The 19,898-nt window shown below is 34.4% G+C and overlaps 1 protein-coding gene and 1 pseudogene across 2 annotated transcripts; one reads left to right on the forward strand and one right to left on the reverse strand.

Moving 5' to 3' along the window:
* Window positions 1-1,369: 1,369 nt before the first annotated feature.
* daxx (death-domain associated protein) lies at window positions 1,370-14,300 on the reverse strand. 2 transcript variants are annotated; one of them, XM_051137451.1, is made up of 12 exons: window positions 14,226-14,300; window positions 13,546-13,608; window positions 13,053-13,298; window positions 11,184-11,552; window positions 9,905-10,036; window positions 8,946-9,062; window positions 7,723-7,954; window positions 7,408-7,577; window positions 4,667-4,832; window positions 4,089-4,575; window positions 3,812-3,932; window positions 1,370-2,239 (listed from the first exon to the last, which is right to left on the reverse strand). In XM_051137451.1, exons 2-12 carry the CDS (start codon window positions 13,558-13,560, stop codon window positions 2,180-2,182), a joined length of 2,115 nt encoding a protein of 704 aa, XP_050993408.1. In that variant the 5' UTR covers window positions 13,561-13,608; window positions 14,226-14,300; the 3' UTR covers window positions 1,370-2,179. The 2 variants fall into 2 exon arrangements, with proteins under 2 accessions (XP_050993408.1, XP_050993409.1); XM_051137452.1 differs by having other exon boundaries at window positions 13,053-13,352; window positions 14,226-14,260.
* Window positions 14,301-16,188: 1,888 nt separating this feature from the next.
* Window positions 16,189-19,825, forward strand: LOC127181974 (patr class I histocompatibility antigen, A-2 alpha chain-like; annotated as a pseudogene).
* Window positions 19,826-19,898: the final 73 nt, after the last annotated feature.

The raw sequence follows: 19,898 nt of genomic DNA on the forward strand, positions 1-19,898 counted from the left end.
TAAATTATTCTCATTATGTTAATTATTTAAAACCATATTTTATATTTCATATGAGTTTCATAGAGTTGATCAGGTTGTTGATTGTGGCCTGTGTAATGTTGGTCCACTCCTCTTTAATGGCTGTGCAAAGCTGCTGGATATTGGCAGGAACTGGAACAAGCTGTCATATACGCTGATCCAGAGCATCCCAAACATGCTCAATGGGTGACATGTCCGGTGAGAATGCTGGCATGCAAGAACTGGGATGTTTTCAGCTTCCAGGAATTGTGTACAGATCCTTGCATCATGCTGCAACATGAGGTGATGGTCGTGGATGAATGGCACAACAATGGGCCTCAGGATCTTGTCACGTTATCCCTGTGCATTCAAAATGCCATCAATAAAATTTACCTGTTTTTGCTGTCCATAACATACGCCTGCCCATACCATAACCCCACCGCCACCATGGGCCACTCGATCCACAACGTTGACATCAGCAAACCACTCACCCACACGACACCATACACGCTGTCTGCCATCTGCCCTGTACAGTGAAAACCGGGATTCATCCGTGAAGAGAACATCTCTATAAAGTGCCAGACACTATTGAATGTGAGCATTTGCAAAGTCAGTTATGACGATGAACTGCAGTCAGGTCGAGACCCCGATGAGGACGACGAGCATGCAGATGAGCTTCCCTGAGACGTTTCTGACAGTTTGTGCAGAAATTCTTTGGTATTGCAAACCGATTGTTGCAGCAGCTGTCCGGGTGGCTGGTCTCAGACAATCTTGGAGGTGAAGATGCTGGATGTGGAGATCCTGGGCTGGTGTGGTCTGCGGTTGTGAGGCCAGTTGGATGTACTGCCAAATTCTCTGAAACACCTTTGGAGATGGCTTATGGTACAGAAATGAACATTCAATTCACAGGTAACAGCTCTGGTGGACATTCCTGCAGTCAGCATGCCAACTGCATACTTGCGACATCTGTGGCATTGTGCTGTGTGATAAAACTGCACATTTTAGAGTGGCCTTTTATTGTGGCCAGCCTAAGGCACACCAGTGCAATAATCATGCTGTCTAATCAGCATCTTGATATGCCACAACTGTGAGGTGGATGGATTATCTCGGCAAAGGAGAAGTGCTCACTAACACAGATTTAGACAGAATTGTGAACAATATTTGAGAGAAACAGGCCTTTTGTGTACATAGAAAAAGTCTTCGATCTTTGAGTTCAGCTCATGAAAAAAGAGCTGCGTTTATCATTTTGGTCAGTGTATAATTAAAAAGGCATTATTTATACACAAGTCTGACAGATTTAATATGGTCACTGTTCTTTTGATGTTGCTTGTCCGTTTTCATGCCAATTAAATCCTCAATTATTTAAGCAGTGTAATTAAAAACAATTTTTAATATGACAATGTTGATCAATTTAATAGATCAGTCATCAGCAGTTTACAGAAATCATTTCAATACCAAAAAGTGTAGGAAACACTTAACTCTTGTGCTTTCTCACCTGAGGCCAGTTAAAGGAACAGTTCACCCAAAAATAATAAATTCTGTCAATATTTACTCTGAAGTCCTTTAAAATCCAAATACTGATATTTTTTCTGTATTGCACAAAAAAGAAAAGCTGTACTTAGAGTCTGAATTTTTATTTTTGAGTGAACTATTTCTTTAAGATGTAATCTGAAAATAATGCTTCCTATGCTTGTAAATTTAAAAACCCATCAAGTAGTTCATCACTTGCGTGGAAATTATTTCTAGAGCTGTGTAAAAAATCCACAGTGCACTGTACAAAGTCATCAACATTTAAGTCAAACACTACACAAAATGAGAGCATTTATTGAGCTGAGGAGGGAAAGTTCACTTCCCCTCATGACTCTTGGCACAAATGAGGATTGCATCCAAACCCTCCAACTAAAACCATAAATACAATACAAGATAAACCCCTTGGAGTACGAATGTTTAGAGGCATGACCCATTTACAGTATATCAAAATACCTCTAAAAAGCCTGAATGAATAACGGCATGCCATTTTTCCCTTGTATAAAAAGTAAACGTGGCATTGCGTATAAGTGGTGGCGGTTCAAAACCTGATTGAACCAGTCCAACGTAAAATAAAGATTTTGTTCTCGGTTCACATTGGCAGGCACTATCGGAGCAGGACGCTGACTGAAATGCCAGCTCAGTACCCTGTGACTCAATCCGAATCGGACAGAACGATCACTTCCTCTGGGTCGCACTGAGTCGCCACGTTCACCTGTGAACACACGAATGACAGGAGTTAGTGCTTTGTTTAAAAGGGTCTTGACATGAAAAAAAATTCAAACTCGCCTTGATCTTTTGGCATACAAGAGGTCTTTCATAGCTTTGCGAACATTCAGAACATTTGCTTTGATGCGTTTGGTTTAAACAGCTCGTTCGCGTCTTTGTACAGATATAAGAAGGATCCCAGCATAAGGAACAAGTGGTTAATCCCGGATCGTGTTTGAGGATTGATTGGAGCATTTTGATTTGTAAATGAAGCACAGTGTCGTGGAGAGTTCGAAAAAAAAACATTTTCTGAAAGATGAAGCGGTACTAGATCTGACTTCAGCTGCATCACAAACTGGAAGTCAATTATTTCATAGTGCTTTGTCTGGAAATTACCGTTTTTAAAATCATGTTGTCAAAACACTCACATGAAATTGTGAAGGGCTTTGATACCATTTACTATGCAATGACGTTAGCCAATCATAACAGTGGCCAATTACTGAGAAGCCTTGAAGGACACTCCCCTTAAAAACAGGTTGTTTTAGACAGGGGGTCTGAACTGAGGGTTGAAAATAATTATTTGGTTTTTTTTGTGCAAAAAACTTGATTAATATGATAAGTAAACCTCAAGGAACATATTAAAATGAAGATAAATCCATGGCCCTCTTAATAAGCCTATAATGCTGTATAATATAATTCTAAGTCACAGTTTTATTGTTAACAAAATCTATTAAAAACATATACATTAATTGAAATGCAATAGCAAAAAAAGTTACATTTCAGTGATGCAAAGCAACCATTTAAAGTTAAAGTACTAAAATGACTAAAACTAAAAATTAAAATTAAAATGAAACATTTAAAAAACCCAACAAAATCACTAAAATTAAACTGAAAAATATAAAAAAGAAAGTATTATTAATAAATACTGCAATACTGTACTAATGATACTAAAATAACACTGCATTACTACATTAAGTTGTAATAGAATTCGGTTATGATAAAATATTTTTTACTATTAACAAATAGAATTATTCTAATTATTTTCCATATTTAAAATTATATTATTACATGTATTATTCAATAAGTAATTTTATTAAGATGGTTTAAAAAGTTGTTATAGAATACAGTTATGCTAAAATGTTTTTAGTATTAATAAATATAATTCTTCTAATTATTTTTCATAGTTAAAATCATATTTGTATTATCTAATAAGTAATTTTATTAAGATGGTTGAAAGTTGTAATAGAATAGTTATGCAAAAATGTTTTAATTTTAATAAATACAATATATAAAATATATATAAATATATAAAATAAATAAAATAAATATAATTATTAAATATAATTATTTTTTTTTCATACTTAAAATTTTTTTTTTTTTAAATCTAATATTTAATTTTATTAAGATGGTTGAGAAAGTTGTAATACAATAGTTATGCTAAAATATTTTAAGTATTAATGAATATAATAGTTCTAATTTTTTTCCATATTTAAAATCATATTATTTATTATATAATTAATTTCATTAAGATGGTTAAAAAAATTGTAATAGAATACAGGTATGCTAAAAACAAAAATACCTTATTTTTTTTAGGTGGAGGTGTGGCTCGTGAGCTCCTGACCATGACTCGTTTCGGACTCGTCATCTTAAAGTCTACTTCCTCAGAACAACAGATCACACCCATATCCAGAGGAATATCACTGAGAAACAGAAAGAGCAAAAACTCATCAAGACATCAAGATTTAACTTTTTTCCATTTCCAGGCCTATTTTGCCACTAGCACATATTGTTTTTCCTTATGGCTTATAGTTAAAAATGTAGTAGTTTAAGTAGTAATTTTATAGCAAGTGCTTTACCTGTCCTGTGTGCAGTTCCCATTGTAGGCAGCAGTTTGCTTTTCAGTGGAGGATCGTTTCCTTTTCTTGTAGTTGCCCATCTCGTCGATCAGTAAAGGGCTTGTTGGAGGTAGTGGACTGCAGTTGGCTGATCTCATGGGGGTTGACGGTGCGTCCTGATGAGTGGAGACAGTCTCGGTGCAGTTAGTGGTGCTTTCAGAAACAGATTTAACGTGATTTGAGGAAATAAGTTCTGTGCTGTCGGTAGGCATAAGATCCAAAGTCTCTGTGAACGGAGGGCTTTGTTTCACAGGTGTGCCGTTTGTGTTTGTCTCCACAGGTCCCGTCTCATGCGTGCTGCTGGCTGGAGAGCGCTGGTCGTCATCGCCCTGATCTTCCTCTGTGTCCTGAATGGATGATTTGATTGATAGAGGAGAGCTCTCATCGATGGGCTGATCATTGTCGCTGTTGTTCATCGTCTCTTCTTCGACGTCCTCTTCGTCGTCATCTGAAACACATCAGCAAGGGAAAAATGGGCTTGAAATAGCAGAAATGGCAAAGACACACAAGAGGATGAAGATGATTTATGCACTTCTTACCTGGACCAACTTGTTCTTGACTTGCTTGGATCTCATCTTCAATGTCTGGATCAGAGGAATCATCCTCTTCTTCATCTTCCTCCTCCTCCTCCTCTTCTTCTTTTTCTTCCTGTTCCTGTTCCTCCTTCTCTTTTTCTTTGCTGTCACTTTGCTGCCCATTAAGTGCCTGTAAATGTGATGCAAGGAGAAACCGATTCAACACTGCTCATGGTTTTGAGGAAATTCTGGTTTCTTTTTGGACAATTTTAAATATTTTATTGATATTTATTTATATATTATATGTGACCCTGGACCACAAAATCAGTCTTAAGTAGCACGGGTATATTTGTAGCAATAGCCAACTATACACTGTATGGTATATCAAAATGATTGATTTTTCTTTTATGCCAAAAATCATTAGTATATTAAGTAAAGATCATGTTCCATTAAGATATTTTGTAAATGTCCTACTGTAAATATATCAAAACTTTAAAAGCAATTTTCTCAATATTTTGATTTTGTTTTGCACCCTCAGATTCCAGATTTTCAAACAGTTGTATCTCAGCCAAATATGTGACCCTGGACCACAAAACCAGTCATAAGGGTCGATTTTTCAAAATTGAGGTTTATACATCATCAGAAAGCTGAATATATAAGCTTTCCACTGATGTATAGTTTGTTAAGATAGGACTATGTTAGGCCCAGACACAACTATTTCAATTTATGGAATCTGAGGGTGCCAAAAAATCAAAATATTGAGAAAATTGCCTATCCTAATATATGACCCTTATTGACTTCAGCAATTGACTGGTTTTGTGGTCCAGAGTCACAAATTTTAAGTCATCATGTAATATTACAACATGTTCATTATATTATTTATTCTTTCTATTGTAATTATAAAAATGTTAATATTTAAAAACATTATTTAATGTATTCATTAAAATAAAATATAATATTTAATTTGTTTTTATTTATGAAACAAAGTCCTAAATAAAAAACAAGATTTTTATTTAGGACTTTCAAAGACTTTTCAAGCACTACTTTTTAGATTTTCAAGGACTTCAAGTATCACTACTAAAGGAGTACAAAGTATACTACACTTTTACTATAGAAAACCACTGTTAATTTTATTAAGGGATTTGTGTATACTTCCTTTTTTCTTTCTTTTGTTTTTATAACTGTACTACCTTTTTTTGATATTTTCTACTGTATAAGAAAAAAAAAAATCTGAAAAAAAGATTTGGAAAATTGCTCTAAAATCCTGATCTGAAACAAATCATTCACCATACACACTCTGACATCCTGAAATGAATCGAAAGATTTGCGAACCCACGAAGTCCCGATCCGAATCAAGTGATTTGTTCTCCTCGCTCCGAAATTTCAATCGAAAGCAAAAGATTTGCAAACCCCCACCGAAGTCCCAATCTTAATCAAATGATCTGATCTCTGTGCTCCAAAGTTCCGAACTAAAGCAAAAGACTCGCAAATCCACACCAAGGCTCCCGAATTCAATCAAATAAATCTGAATCAAAAATCTGTGCTCCACACTCCGAAGTTCCAATCTAGAGCAAAAGATTTGCGAACCTGCACCAAATCCCAATCTGAATCAATTGATTTGTTCTCCGTGCTCTGAAGTTCCAATCTAAAGCAAAAGATTCACGAACCTGCAACAAGGCTAACGATCTGAAACAAATAAATCTGAATCCGAATCAAAAATTTGTTCTCCACACTCTGAAGTCCTGACCTGAATCAAATGATTTGCGAACTTGCACTGAAGTCCGGATCGGAATCAAATGATTTGTCTCCATGCTCTGAAGTTTTAATCTAAATCAAAATATTCACAAACCTGCTTTGAAGTTCCGATATTCGGAGCACATATCACGAATCATTTGATCTGAATCACTCATTTCACAAAATGATTTACGAACCCGTTCTGGTCCAAATCAAATGATTCACCATGCTCGCTGTGAAGTCCCAATTTGAATCAAATTATTCACGTTGCGCAAAGTTCCAATCTAAATCAAATGATTGATGATACACGATTTGAAGTCCTGATCTGAAACAAATGATTCATGATACGCGATTCAATTGGAGCGCTATGACATAGTGAATCAATTTGCAATGCAATGGTTTAACTGATTCAAAGTTTCGAAAAGCTCTGTTTCAGCCATCACTATGTTCATTCAAAAATGAATGGCTCTTTTAATTTGATCTGGTTTTTGCTAGTGAATCGCTTGAAATGTACGATCAAAGTCACGAGTTTGAATCAATCAGAATTTCCAGTGTAAATGACAATTGATTTGGTTCATCTGTTCTTCTTTTTGCGTCTTCACAGTGTTTACACAACACTGTCTGTGCTACTTTTGGCTTAGCTTTTTAGTTTTATGACATTAACTGAAATAAGCAAAAAGGTATGATGTTTTTTAAATTGAGTAAATTCTGCATAAAAGATATAAGATATTGACAAAATTAAACACTTATTTCATAGATACACTGTATTTCAATAATTCAAACAATTTCAAATACCTCTTCAGGAATAGGGTTTAAAGCCTAAAATAAAAAAAAAAAAAACAAATTCAAGTACTTGAAGCACTTTAAGCACCTTGTATGAACCCTGAGTATTTTACATTTTAGTTTGATTTTATAACTGAAGGCATTTCTGATTCTACTGGAAAAAAACTGAAGCGGATGCAAACCACTGAAACGAATCACTGAATGAATGATTTTCAAGACAAAAACTATATATAAGAATAGAATTTCACCTCTTTTTTTTGTCGGTCTCTTTCTTGTTTCTTCCTCACATCCTCTACCTCCATGTCTTCCTGTTTATTAGCGTATTTGTTGATCACCTCCTCCAGGCTGCTGAGAGCCAAGTCTCTGTTTGAGCGGAGTTTGCGATGTAGTCCTGGATCAGTGAGTGCAGGGTCTAACGCTGAAGGAAACACAGGGAAATTCATCCATGTTTACATCATTTCAGAAATGCACATAAATCGTTAGTGAGTGTAAAACATAAGACGAATACAATATGACTTGATTATGTTCTCTAGCTGAACTGGAGTGTAGCTGAATTGAATTACTAGGTTTGTAGGTATCTGTAAGGTGAGAGCCGAAGTTGTAGACCATGTCAAGATGGCGTCTTTCCTGCAGTTTGTTGCCCGTCTCTCTGAAAGATTCTTGAGCGATTTGTGTTAATTGTTTGCGGGTGAGCAGGAGTTTGTAGCGTTCGTTGGCGCGCTGAACCACCTTCAGCATATCTGTGTAGTCTGGTGGATTGTGAAGAGCTTCTGGACTGTTAATGTAGCGTTCAATCTACAACCCGAAGAGAAAAGAAAATAAGAAGGACAAAAAGAAAAGCAAAGGAAAATGATAAATTATCCATTATTCTTTTTAATATCTGTTCCCTGGATTTCATTCAATGAGCAATTTTTACCTTTATGAGGGTGTATTTTTCATTTAACCATTTTTTAAAACTCAGAATAAATTTAAGAAAAACATCAGATGTCAAAAATAAGCTCTGGTAATTTCTGATGCCATTTAATTTTAAAGAGATAGTTCACCCAAAAATAAAAATTCTGTCATTATTTACTAACCCTCATGTCATTCCAAACCAGTAAGACCTTCGTTCATCTTCAAACACACAAATTAAGATATTTTTTATAAAATCCGAGAACTGTTTGATCCTGCATAGACACACCCATACATGTTACTGTTGTAAAAGCGTGTTAAAGATTGACACGGAATAAAAGAAATTTGTTTTTCTTGCGCATAAAAATTATTCTCGTAGCTTCAAATTAAAGTTGAACTACTAATGTCACATGGACTATTTTAGCAATGTCCTTTCTACCTTTCTGGGCCTTTAACATGTCAGTTGCATTGCTGTCTATGCAGGTCAGAAAGCTCTCGAGTTTCATCAAAAATATCTTAATTTGTGTTGCAAAGATGAACAAAGGTCTTTGGAATGACACAAGTGTGAGTAATTGATGACAAAAACTCAGAAAACATTACTAATGCAAGATATGACAGATTGTGAGAGATATACTGTAAAGAGGGAGGAGAATTTATACTTGTGTCAAGTTTTTTAATAAGAAACACTTCGCTTGTAGCATTTCTAAAAGTGTCCTCACTCCTCATTCCTTCTAGTGCAATTAGAGAATTGAGATGTCTTTCAAGATAGCTAACTTTTGTTAATATCATAGGCTTGAGGACAGAGGAGTGGGGAAATTAGGAAACATTATTTTTTAGTAATGAGAATCTAGAGAACTAATCTTAAGGAAAGTGGTTTCACAAGCAAAAGAAGGACCTTTTTGTTGATCTCTGGGTAGCGTGTTCCATTGTAGGGAATCTTCTGCTCGATCACTCGACCCGTCAGCGTGTTGCAGCCCTTTAGCTCACACAGTTTGTCATAGATCTTCATCATCTGAGACCACAAAAAGAATATTAAAGGTCACATATCAAGAAACTTTGGCTATTTCCACGTTTAAGTGCTATAATCGGGTCCCCAGTGTACCTACAAACCCAGAAGACGTGAAAATGACAATGCAGTAACTTTGTTTTGGTAAGCCTTTTTTCTGCAAACCTCCGTGATTATATTAATGCCCCTTAATCTGCACGTTTCCACCCACGACGTTATCATTTTGTTTTCGCAAGCGACAACGGTGTACCAGTTCTAATGCCATGGCAAAAGTTCAAGCAAAGCATGGTAACTGTTCTGTTATTGGCCGCACTGATGAGCATAGAACACTATTTAGAGCCTCAAAGGGGACAAGAGAGCAGTGGATTTATTGATTTATTTACTGTATGTTGCACTGATGCCAAACAGATCTGATATAAACGCTTTTTATATTATAGCGTTTGTGACGCTGTTTGCGAATGTTCGTTTGAACTATGGTTTCAGAAAACACTGAATCGTTGAACTATGTTGGTAACGATGGAACTTGTGACCATAGTTGGCTAACGATGCTTTTAGGAAACACAGCTCTGGAAAAGGGGGCAGGGAACAGCAGCTCATTTGCATTCTGGGGACACCTGAGATTTATATTACATATTGTAAAAAGGAGCATAATAGGTCTCCATTAAAGATTTGAACAAAGCCTTATACCACCTTATATACTTCAAACTCTATGACAACATACTGTAACTTCCAGAGTTCTGTCTATATAGGACCATTTATTGAAAACACAGTACAAAGACAACTTTTCCTGAACGTTCAATTTAATTGAACCAAATCAGGAATGATAAAGCAGGAATGAACAGACTTACCTTGCGTTTGAGCTTGTGCTCTTGAATATAAGTGGAGTCCTCCTTCTCCAGATCGTCTATACTCAACTCCCGCTCCTGAAGCCGTCGGATCTCCTCATTATACACCTTCAACAGGTTTTCCAGGTACGCTATCTGAAACAGAGCATGAAACACACACACATACAAAATGTACATATAAAATATGTAGTCAGTCAAAACCTCGCAGCTCATTTCAATGCCCACAAGTACAAAGCACAGCAGTAGGGTTTCAAGAAGTAAATTCCATTTGTTTTCTAAATACAAAATATCTTTAACAAATAAACCTTTTGATACAGATCTAGCATGAACACATAGAATCCTACCTATACGCAGTAAAATACATAAAAATAGGGCACAGTGTACTGTATTAATTCTCCTTATATATTTTTTTTACAGGTTTGACCTGTATTTTGAATTTTATACTGTACAATAAACTTAAAATATGTAAGTTGATCATTTTATATTGTATCATCATCTGGTTACATGCTTTATTGGATAAAAAGTACATTCCCTAACAAAATAAAATACACAGTCTTGTATCTTCATGGCTTATTCTGTACTCCATTTACTTTGGACAGTTGGAATTTCAATTTTTCTATTTCAAAAAGCACAATGAAATGACTCATGAAGTCAAACTTTACAGTTCTTACAGTTTATGATTAGATGTTTATGATTAGAACTTTACATGAAACACAACAACCAAACTCTGAAGAATCTGAAGGTTTTTTTTTTTTTAAATCTCTTTGGAGAATATGTGACCCTGGACCACAAAACCAGTCATAAGTGTCATTTTTTTTTAACTGATCTAAAAAACAAGATCTGAAGGCTGAATAAATAAGCTGACCATTGATGTATGGTTTGTTATGATAGGACAATATCTGGCTGAGATACAACTATTAGAAAATATGTCCAAATTAAGTTCTTAGCTATGGATATTACTAATCAAAAATTAAGTTTTGATGTATTTATAGTAGGATATTTACAAAATAGCTTCATGGAATATGATCTTTACTTAATATACTAATGATTTTTGGCATTAAAGAAAAATCCATAATTTCCACCTATACAATGTATTTTTGGCTATTGCTACAAATATACCTGTGCTACTTTTGATTGGTTTGTGGTCCTGGGTCACATATTACTGGAACCAATATTTTTTAAATCTAATAGTATCAATATAAAATTCAAGACCACTGTCAAATCGAACTTCTCAACATGTAAAATCAGTGCATCTCTTAGTTGTGATGGATTGCCATAATACCTGTCTCCTTGAAGCCCTTTTCGTTGTTTTTGTTTCCTCTTCCCCCTCTTGCTTTTCCTCTTGTCCTTTAACCTGTACCTCCTCGTTTAAATCTGTCCCATTGCTTTTTTGCTCAGGTTTTGTCTGGGAGGGGACAGACTGTATGGAGCTCCTTTTCCGAGCTGTGTGCTGTTTAAGAACGGTGCAGAGTTCATTAATGTAGACGAAAGTTTTGCCAGTGTTGGCCTGGGCTCGTGTGAGGCAGCGGCCCAAAGTGTTACGGAACTCCACCGATGACAGGAAGGTCGGCAGGGCCTTGGAGTATCTGGTCTGGAGGTAGGTCATGACCTCTGGATGATCTTTAGAGTACTTGGAGCAATGTTCCACAAACTGGATAAGCATTAGGTTGGATTCGAAGTGGGGAAAAAAGGAAGAAAAATTGAAAGTAATTTTAATATGATAATAGAAAAAAAAAAATGGTTTTCTGCCATTTCTATGGTAAATTTATTGTAAATTTAAGACTTTTTAAGACCAAGAGTAATCTTGTACTAGCAATGCTTCAAACCTTGAAAATACAACTTTTTTTTTCCAGATCCCCATTATTTTTTCATTCATTTTAAGTAAGCTCCCAAGCACTAGAATATGGTAATCACTTTTCCTGTATCTTACGATTTTACTCCAAAAAAAGTGATGCTCTTCATCAATGTTTCCAGTGCAAATGTCTAAAGAGTCTTAAATACTTCAAGACTTCACATTCATTTTCCATTTCAAGTACACTACCAGTCAAAAGCTTTTGAACAGTAAGATTTTCTCTGTTTTTTAAAGAAATATCTTCTGCTCACCAAGCCTGCATTTATTTGATTCGAAGTACAGCAAAAACAGTAACATTTTAAAATGGTTTTACTATTTAAAATAATGTTTTTTATTTGAATATGTTTTAAAATGTAATTTATTCCTGTGATCAAAGATACATTTTCAGCATCATTATTCCAGTCTTCAGTGTCACATGATCCTTTTTAAATAATTCCAGTATGCCAGTTGCTGTTCAAAAAACATTTACTATTATTATCAATATTTAAAACAGTTGAGTACATTTTTTCAGGATACTCTGATGAATAGAAAGATCGAAAGATAAGCATTTTACACTATACCATTTAAAAGCTTGTAGTCAGATTTATTTATTTTTTTATTTTGGGAAAGAAATGATAAAAGTTAATACTTTTATTTAGCAAGCATACTTTAAATTGTTCAAAAGTAATTATCAAGGCATTTATGTTACAAAATGTTTTCTATTTTAGATAAATGCTGTTCTTTTGAACTTTCTATTCATCAAAGAAACCTAAAAAATTCTACTGAACTGTTTTCAAGCATAATAATAAATGTTTTTGAGCAGCAAATCAGAATATTAGAATGATTTCTGAAGGATCATGTGACAGGAGTAATGATACTAAAAATTCAGCTCTGAAATCACAGAAATAAATTAAGTTTTAAAATATATTCAAATAGAAAACAGTTATTTTAAATAGTAAAATTATTTCAAAATTTTACAGTTTTTGCTGTACTTTGGATCAAATAAATGCAGGGTTGGTGAGCAGAAGAAACTTCTTTAAAAAAAAAAAAAAAAACCTTTTAACTGGTAGTGTAAATGTATCTTGATTCAAGGGTGTTTAGATACTTTTACTGGAAAACAAAACATAAATACAGAGGAAAAAAAAACTTTTCTGGTATTAATTTGTGGATGGGTGCATTTAGACATTTTAAGATATGAAGAAAAAACATAAAAAATAAAAAATTAGACAACATAACATTTCTAAACTATGCTGCTGTTTTAGTAGTATGCAATCAGTATATTCTGCAACAAAGATGTTGTAAATATTGTAACCAAAGTACCTCCGCAAACAGTTTTTCATTCTCCACCTGCAGGACACGAACATCCTTCTTTGCACTGGCGAACGGAGACTGTGTGATGTGTGTTGGAGCCGGCGGCTGATTCTTCACAGGTGTTTTTGACTGGCAGTTCGTAGCACGAGAATAGGACGCGGATGCAGATGTGGAAGCTTCTTCATCGTCATCATCAAGGATCACAATGCTTTCCATCACTGCTCCGGCCATCCGGAAGGGAGGAGAAAGAATTTGCTGGGGAGTAACGAATGTGGAGGTGTCAAGCCTGCATTTCAACTACACCAATACCTGGAAACATACCAGTTACTATTTATGATTTCACTTTTGATGCAATATTAATGTCATTACCAAGCTAAAAGAGTAGATACATTTATATTTCAGTTACATTTAACGCATATCAAAGTGAATTTTGATATCCAAACATCTACATAATAGGCATTAATGTGTTTACTATTAATTTGTTTAGCTTTTCTGTACATACCTGGGCACTGAGCATTGATTTGGCCACAATAGTCCAAACTGAGATGCCAAAATCTGTATGTACCTAGAGAAAAATATATTAATGAGCATAATACATCTGCATACCTGAGACAACTATGTGTTTATAAATATATTATGGCTAAATATTTTCAATAAGACGTTGGTATGTCATAGAAACTTGACAAAATGCTCTTTAAATCTTTAAAATAGTTGTGGATGGTATTAGTCACCACTGTAATAAAAAGGAAACAAAAGACAGATGATTTGTATGTAATGAGTCATGATATTTACAGTAATAACTGCAATGACTACGGTATTTTGGCGGTAACTATGTTTATCATGGTACCTTTTTTATTTAATTACATAGCAATCAGATTTAATATATGTCTAAGGTTAATGATACCTTAATATTTTAATAATAATCTCATATTATATGACAAAAATATAATATTTTCGCTTAGATTGCCTGCTGATCTAGAGACCGTAGCTCTTTAATTCGGTCAAGCCAGTAACGTTACAGCTTCCTTCCGTTTTTTTGTTAAAAACACTAAAACATCAATCATGAATTGTAACTTTTTAACATCTCGAGTTTCTCACAATCTTTACAAACCAATCATTAAATAATTCCCCTAAAACCTCGATACTGATCGATCAATAAAAAGACAATCAGAAACAACTTACGCGCTCGGATCCTGAAACTCAGCGCTGGATCTATGTACAGCTCAACATGAGACGCGCTGGTTCGCTGGCGGTCAGTAATCTGATCGCTCATTGGCTGAGCACTGGTACGTGTTTCTTCTGCGATCTGATTTCGACGTAGAAAATTTGGATGCTTATCAGCGCCGCGCAGGGAACAGGAGACCCTGACCCTGACAGAAACTCAGTGAACGTTTCTATAATTGTGTACAGTGCAGTAAAACAACGTGGCATCAAACAAAATTGTAACGTTGCCTGATGTCGTCAGATGTGCACCTTGTGTTTTGTTTCTACATAAACAAAACCGAGACTCATCAGGTTCCCAGTGCTGATTTGTTTCAGGCTAAGCCTGTTTTACAGTTTCAGTTAAATGTTTATCTGCAGCCTGATGTCATTCTACGGACTACAGAGGTCAAGGGCAATAAAACAGGGTGGTAAGATCATTATTTTTCAAGAAAACAGGCATTTTGGGCAATCTAAAAATGACATCTCACTTCAGTGGCAAGTGACTATGGTATATTTTTAATATATAGTTAATTTTTGTTATGTAGAATCACCTGGAAACATAAAATCAGGAATCTACAGGCCTCATTTTGGCTTTGGACCTTTTTGATTTAAGCTGTATGTTTCACTTTAGCAACTTTATGGTATGCACCAGTCAACAGGTCCAATGTTATTAAGCAGCTCTTTGGATATATCTTTTTAGGTAGGTTTCTTACTAAACATTTAGTTTTGTTTTAAATAGACCATTTGTTACCATGCCACCGTTGAAGAGAAGCTGGAGAGTTTGGTAAATAATTGTGGCGGGCAAATGGGGTGATTTTGTTTTGTTTTGTTTTGTTTCTTAGTAAGAATTGGGAAGCACCCAGCTCTACGTTTATTGGTCATGCAGGGTGGAATGAATTTTTCAACATGACCACATTAACATGACTAATGGTTTCATAAATTCTGCCGACTGATGATTGATGTAATCCTCTCATTAGCAAGTTGTGTGAAAGAAAAAATAAACATGGAATTTCATACACAAATAATTTAAAGATTAAAAAAAAAAGAATTTAAAAATGTTTGAATTTTAATCCCATTTTTGGAATTCGCTGTTTGATTGATTGATTTTATTTCATCCTTCGCAAATTTATTTCTTCATATATTTATTTATTGCAAAATGTGAAAATTTATTTATTGTGCTCTACCAGTCAAAAGTTTTTGAACAGTAAGATTTAAGTAAGTCTCTTTTGCTCAACAAGCCTGCGTTTATTTGATTAAAAATACATCAAAAGCAGTGATATTGTGAAATATTTTTCACTATTTAAAATAACTGCTTTCTATTTGAATATATTTTAAAATCTAATTTATTCCTGTGATCAAAGCTAAATTTTCAGCATAATTACTCTAGTCTTCAGTGACACATGAAATCATTCTAATATGCTGTTTAAGCACTGTTATTATAAATATTTAAAACAGTTGAGTATTTTTTTTCTCAGGATTCTTTGATGGATAGAAAGATTCAAAGATCAGCATTTATCTGAAATAAAAGCTTTTGTAACATTATACATACTATACCATTCAAAAGCTTGGAGTCAGTGTGTATGTATGCATGTATGTATATATATCTAAACATTTTTGGGGGGGTTATAGAATTAATTAATACTTTTGTTTAGCAAGAATGCTTAAAATTGATCAAAATTCATGATATTTATAATGTTACAAAAGATTTCTATTTGAGATAAATGCTGTTCTTCTGAACTTTCAAATCATCAAAGAAACCTGAAACAATTCTACTCAGCTGTTTTCAACATAATAATGATAATAAATGTTTTTGAGCAGCAAATCAGAATATTAAAATGATTTGTGAAGGATCATGTGACTGGAGAAACGATACTAAAATTCAGCTTTGAAATCACAGGAATAAATTACAATTTTAAATATATTCAAATAGAAAAATGTTACTTTAAATAGTACAAATATTTCAATTTTACTGTATTTGCTGTACTTTGGATCAAATAAACTGGTGAACAGAAGAGAAAACATTCAAAATCTTGCTGTTCAAAAACTTTTGACTGGCGGTGTATTTTTTAAAAACAATTTCCATTTATATTTGTCAAAGGTGTAATGACTTAATTTTGTGTTCACTTTTATCAATCCGATCTAAGAAAACCTCATAGTGATTGATGATGTCTCACTTGTCCTAAATATCTATTGGCTGAAATTGACAACCTTGAGACAAGGTAAATTTTCATATGCTAAGAATATTTCAGTCAAAGTCCAAACATGTGGACTGTAGTTCTTCTGCTTCTTGAAGTTACTCTCACCTTTGCTAGTGAGTAAATGGTTTAAAGTCGACTGTGTTTAAGCAAACTGTATGATTTGGTGTTTTAAAGCTATGCACTAAAACCATGTACAGTAGCTGCAGTGTCCAATAATTATATTTAATAGCTAAAAATAAATTTATGTTAAAAATGAAATGTTTTTGGGTCAGTTGCATTTGTAACCGGAAAGCAGTAGTGTGATATTCATTTGATTTTGTATATCTGGCTGACTTGTTTATTCAGTATTTAATACTCTTATGTAGCCAAAGATTTTTGCAGATATTTGTTCTAAAAAGGGAAGAATTCACTTCAAAATTAAAATGTACTCACCCTTATGTAATTACAAACCTGCATGACTTTCTTTCTTCTATGAAATGCTGTTTTCTTCATTGTTGTTGTTGTTTTCTCCATATAAATGAGGTCAGTGAGGTCTAGTTTTGTTTTGTACCCTATTATTAGCATTGTATAGATAAAAGCAGTTTTAAAACTAAAATGTTTTATATATAAAATATGAATGTATTCAAAGAAAAAGTTTTTTTTGTCTACAGGTACACACTCTCTGACATACTTCTTTACTGCTGTTTCTGGAGACATTGACTTTCCAGAATTCACTATTGTTGGTCTGGTCGATGAAGAGCAGTTTATGTACTTTGACAGCAACATGAAGAAGGTTGTGCCAAAGACAGAGTGGATGAAACAGAAGGAAGGAGCAGATTACTGGGACACACAAACTCAGCTCGCAGCTGGAACTCATCACGTGTTTAGAAACAACATCCAAGTTGCAAAAGATCGGTTCAACCATTCAACAGGTATGTTCATCATGAACACATGCTCATTTGGGCACTTTAGATACAGAAGAAATAAGTAATTATATGAGACAACAAGATGTCAAGTGGCATCTGCAAAAGAGGGTTTGCACTTACGTCACAATTTGTGATTTGGTCAGTTACCTGGATGTGCGTGCATTTTAGTAATACTCAGATGTAAACAACAGCATGGATTGGACGGTTAATGTACTACTGAATACGTTGTTCTGCTAATTTATGCTGAACCACAGAAAAAAAAAACACATGGAAGCTGCTAAATCATATAGAGAAGGTTTTAGTAAGCAGGAAAGGTGCAGTATTTTGACAAACTAAAATTAATAAGTGGTAAATATACATACAAGCAGCATTAATTAAGATATTAGCCTAATATTTCACCTACCTGACCGGAAATGATAAGAACAAACATGAATGTTGTCAAGATTCTTGCCCTGGAAATCCTGGTTTACTTTGGCCAACCACAAACGCCTTTTGTTCCTCAGGCAGTCTTTTGCACTTTTCTTCTGGATTTGTTATAACTTTTGGCAGTCTATAGTACTTCAAATGTTTTTCTTGGTCTGACTGATAAATACAGCCCAAAACATGACAATAATTGACCATTTTCAGCAAACAATCAGCAAAATATTCAAGTTTTGTTCAGTTCAGTGGCATTGTTTACATTTAGAGTCACCAATATGGCTGACTGACGACGTGTTGTGAAAACACTCTATTAATCAAACAATGCTAGAGCTTTTTTTCCAGAATAAACTTCACTTTTAAGCAAATGGTTAGTGTTTAGCAGACAGCCAACTGGTCACGAAAGTGCCCAAAACCCCTCCAACACCAGAAAAAGACCAACCTGATGGTTAATATTCTCATTATTTTCTCCTTCTTTCTATAAACAAATGAGTAGTGAAATGAGACAAAAATGACTCCAACTCTGTGAATTGTTTTTTATACAATATACATACATTGACATTGTTTCTCAGGTGTGCACACATTCCAGCTGATGTATGGCTGTGAATGGGATGATCAGACTGAAGCAACAGATGGGTTTCGTCAGGAAGGTTATGATGGAGAGGACTTTATGTCCCTGGATTTGAAGGAGATGAGATGGATTTCACCAGTGCAGCAGGGATTCATCACCCAGAACAAGTGGAATAATAACAGAGCTTATCTTGAGGGTAGAAAACATTACTTTAACACTGTGTGCATTGAGTGGCTGAAGAAATATGTGGGGTACAGAAAGAGCAGTCTGGAGAAAACAGGTACGTCCATTTTTATTCAGGAATGATCATGTGCATGTTTTCCTAAACAATCTTGTACTCAAGAGGTTATGTTAAAAATCATTTTTTACTTGCACATTATGTTACTTTAGGCTTTGATTATTTTAAGCATTGCCAATCAATCAAAAGGTCTTTGTGGAAAATAATAAATATAGATAATAAATATATCTTAGTAAAGCACCATTCATCCAACATCCCAACCCCAGCTTTATTTTTATAATATTTATTAAATATTACATAGATTTAAAAAAACACAACTTGTGAATTATTGTTTAATGACTAAGTACAAATTTATATTGATTATTTTAGCAAAGCGTTTACCCAAAATGAGTGACTTAAAAATACATAATGGTTCATCCTAAGGAGACTGAAACATGTCAAAAAGTGTTGCAGTACCAATGTTTGTGGATATAAAAGTGGGAGTTAATGCAGATACTATATGTAGATGTAAAGTGATGTGCTATAGTGGTTGAAGCTCAGAGCTGGTAACAGCAAACCATTAATTATCACAACTTTTGCCCTTGAGCAAGCTGATAACCTCAAATTAGCATTTTGGGTGAAAGTAATAGCTACTGTAGTCCATTTATGTATATTGAAGACCAAACATGTCTGATTTCTGTATGATTTGTAGCAGCTGGAGGCTTGGCAATCATTTGTATTCTCTTATTCTTCAGTCTCTCCTCAGGTGTCTCTGTTGCAGAAGGATCCCACGTCTCCAGTCTCATGTCATGCTACAGGTTTTTACCCCAAAGGAGTTAACAATTACCTGGATGAGAAATGGACAAGAACATCATACGGATGTGGATCTTGGTGAACTTCTTCCCAATGAAGATGGAACCTTTCAGAAGACGAGCACCATTACATTAACACCTGATGAATGGAAGAACAAGAAGTACAGCTGTGTGGTGAAACACCAGAATCAAACCATCAGAAAGATTCTGTCAGAGAAAGAGATCAGAACAAACAGGGGTGAGAGAAATGAACTAAGTAAACCTTAGAATGAACTGAATAAATAGAAAATTATTTTTTTATTGAAAACAGTCCAATGATTCATTAACATTAATGTTTTTTGAAAAATTAAGAAATGACAAGGGTAAAATTGGATTCTTTTTCAAACAAAGAAACTAATGCATGTGTGAGTGGTCACACCACAACCTGAGTTTGTAAGAAAAAATGTATATGTATATTTTAGGGCAGGATACTGTAATTTCTTGCTTGACCTGCAGAGAGGAGACAATCTAAAAACAAATAATAAACAAACAC

The sequence above is a fragment of the Labeo rohita genome, chromosome 19 (genome assembly GCF_022985175.1).
Source record: "Labeo rohita strain BAU-BD-2019 chromosome 19, IGBB_LRoh.1.0, whole genome shotgun sequence".
In the NCBI taxonomy this organism is placed as follows: Eukaryota; Metazoa; Chordata; class Actinopteri; order Cypriniformes; family Cyprinidae; genus Labeo; species Labeo rohita.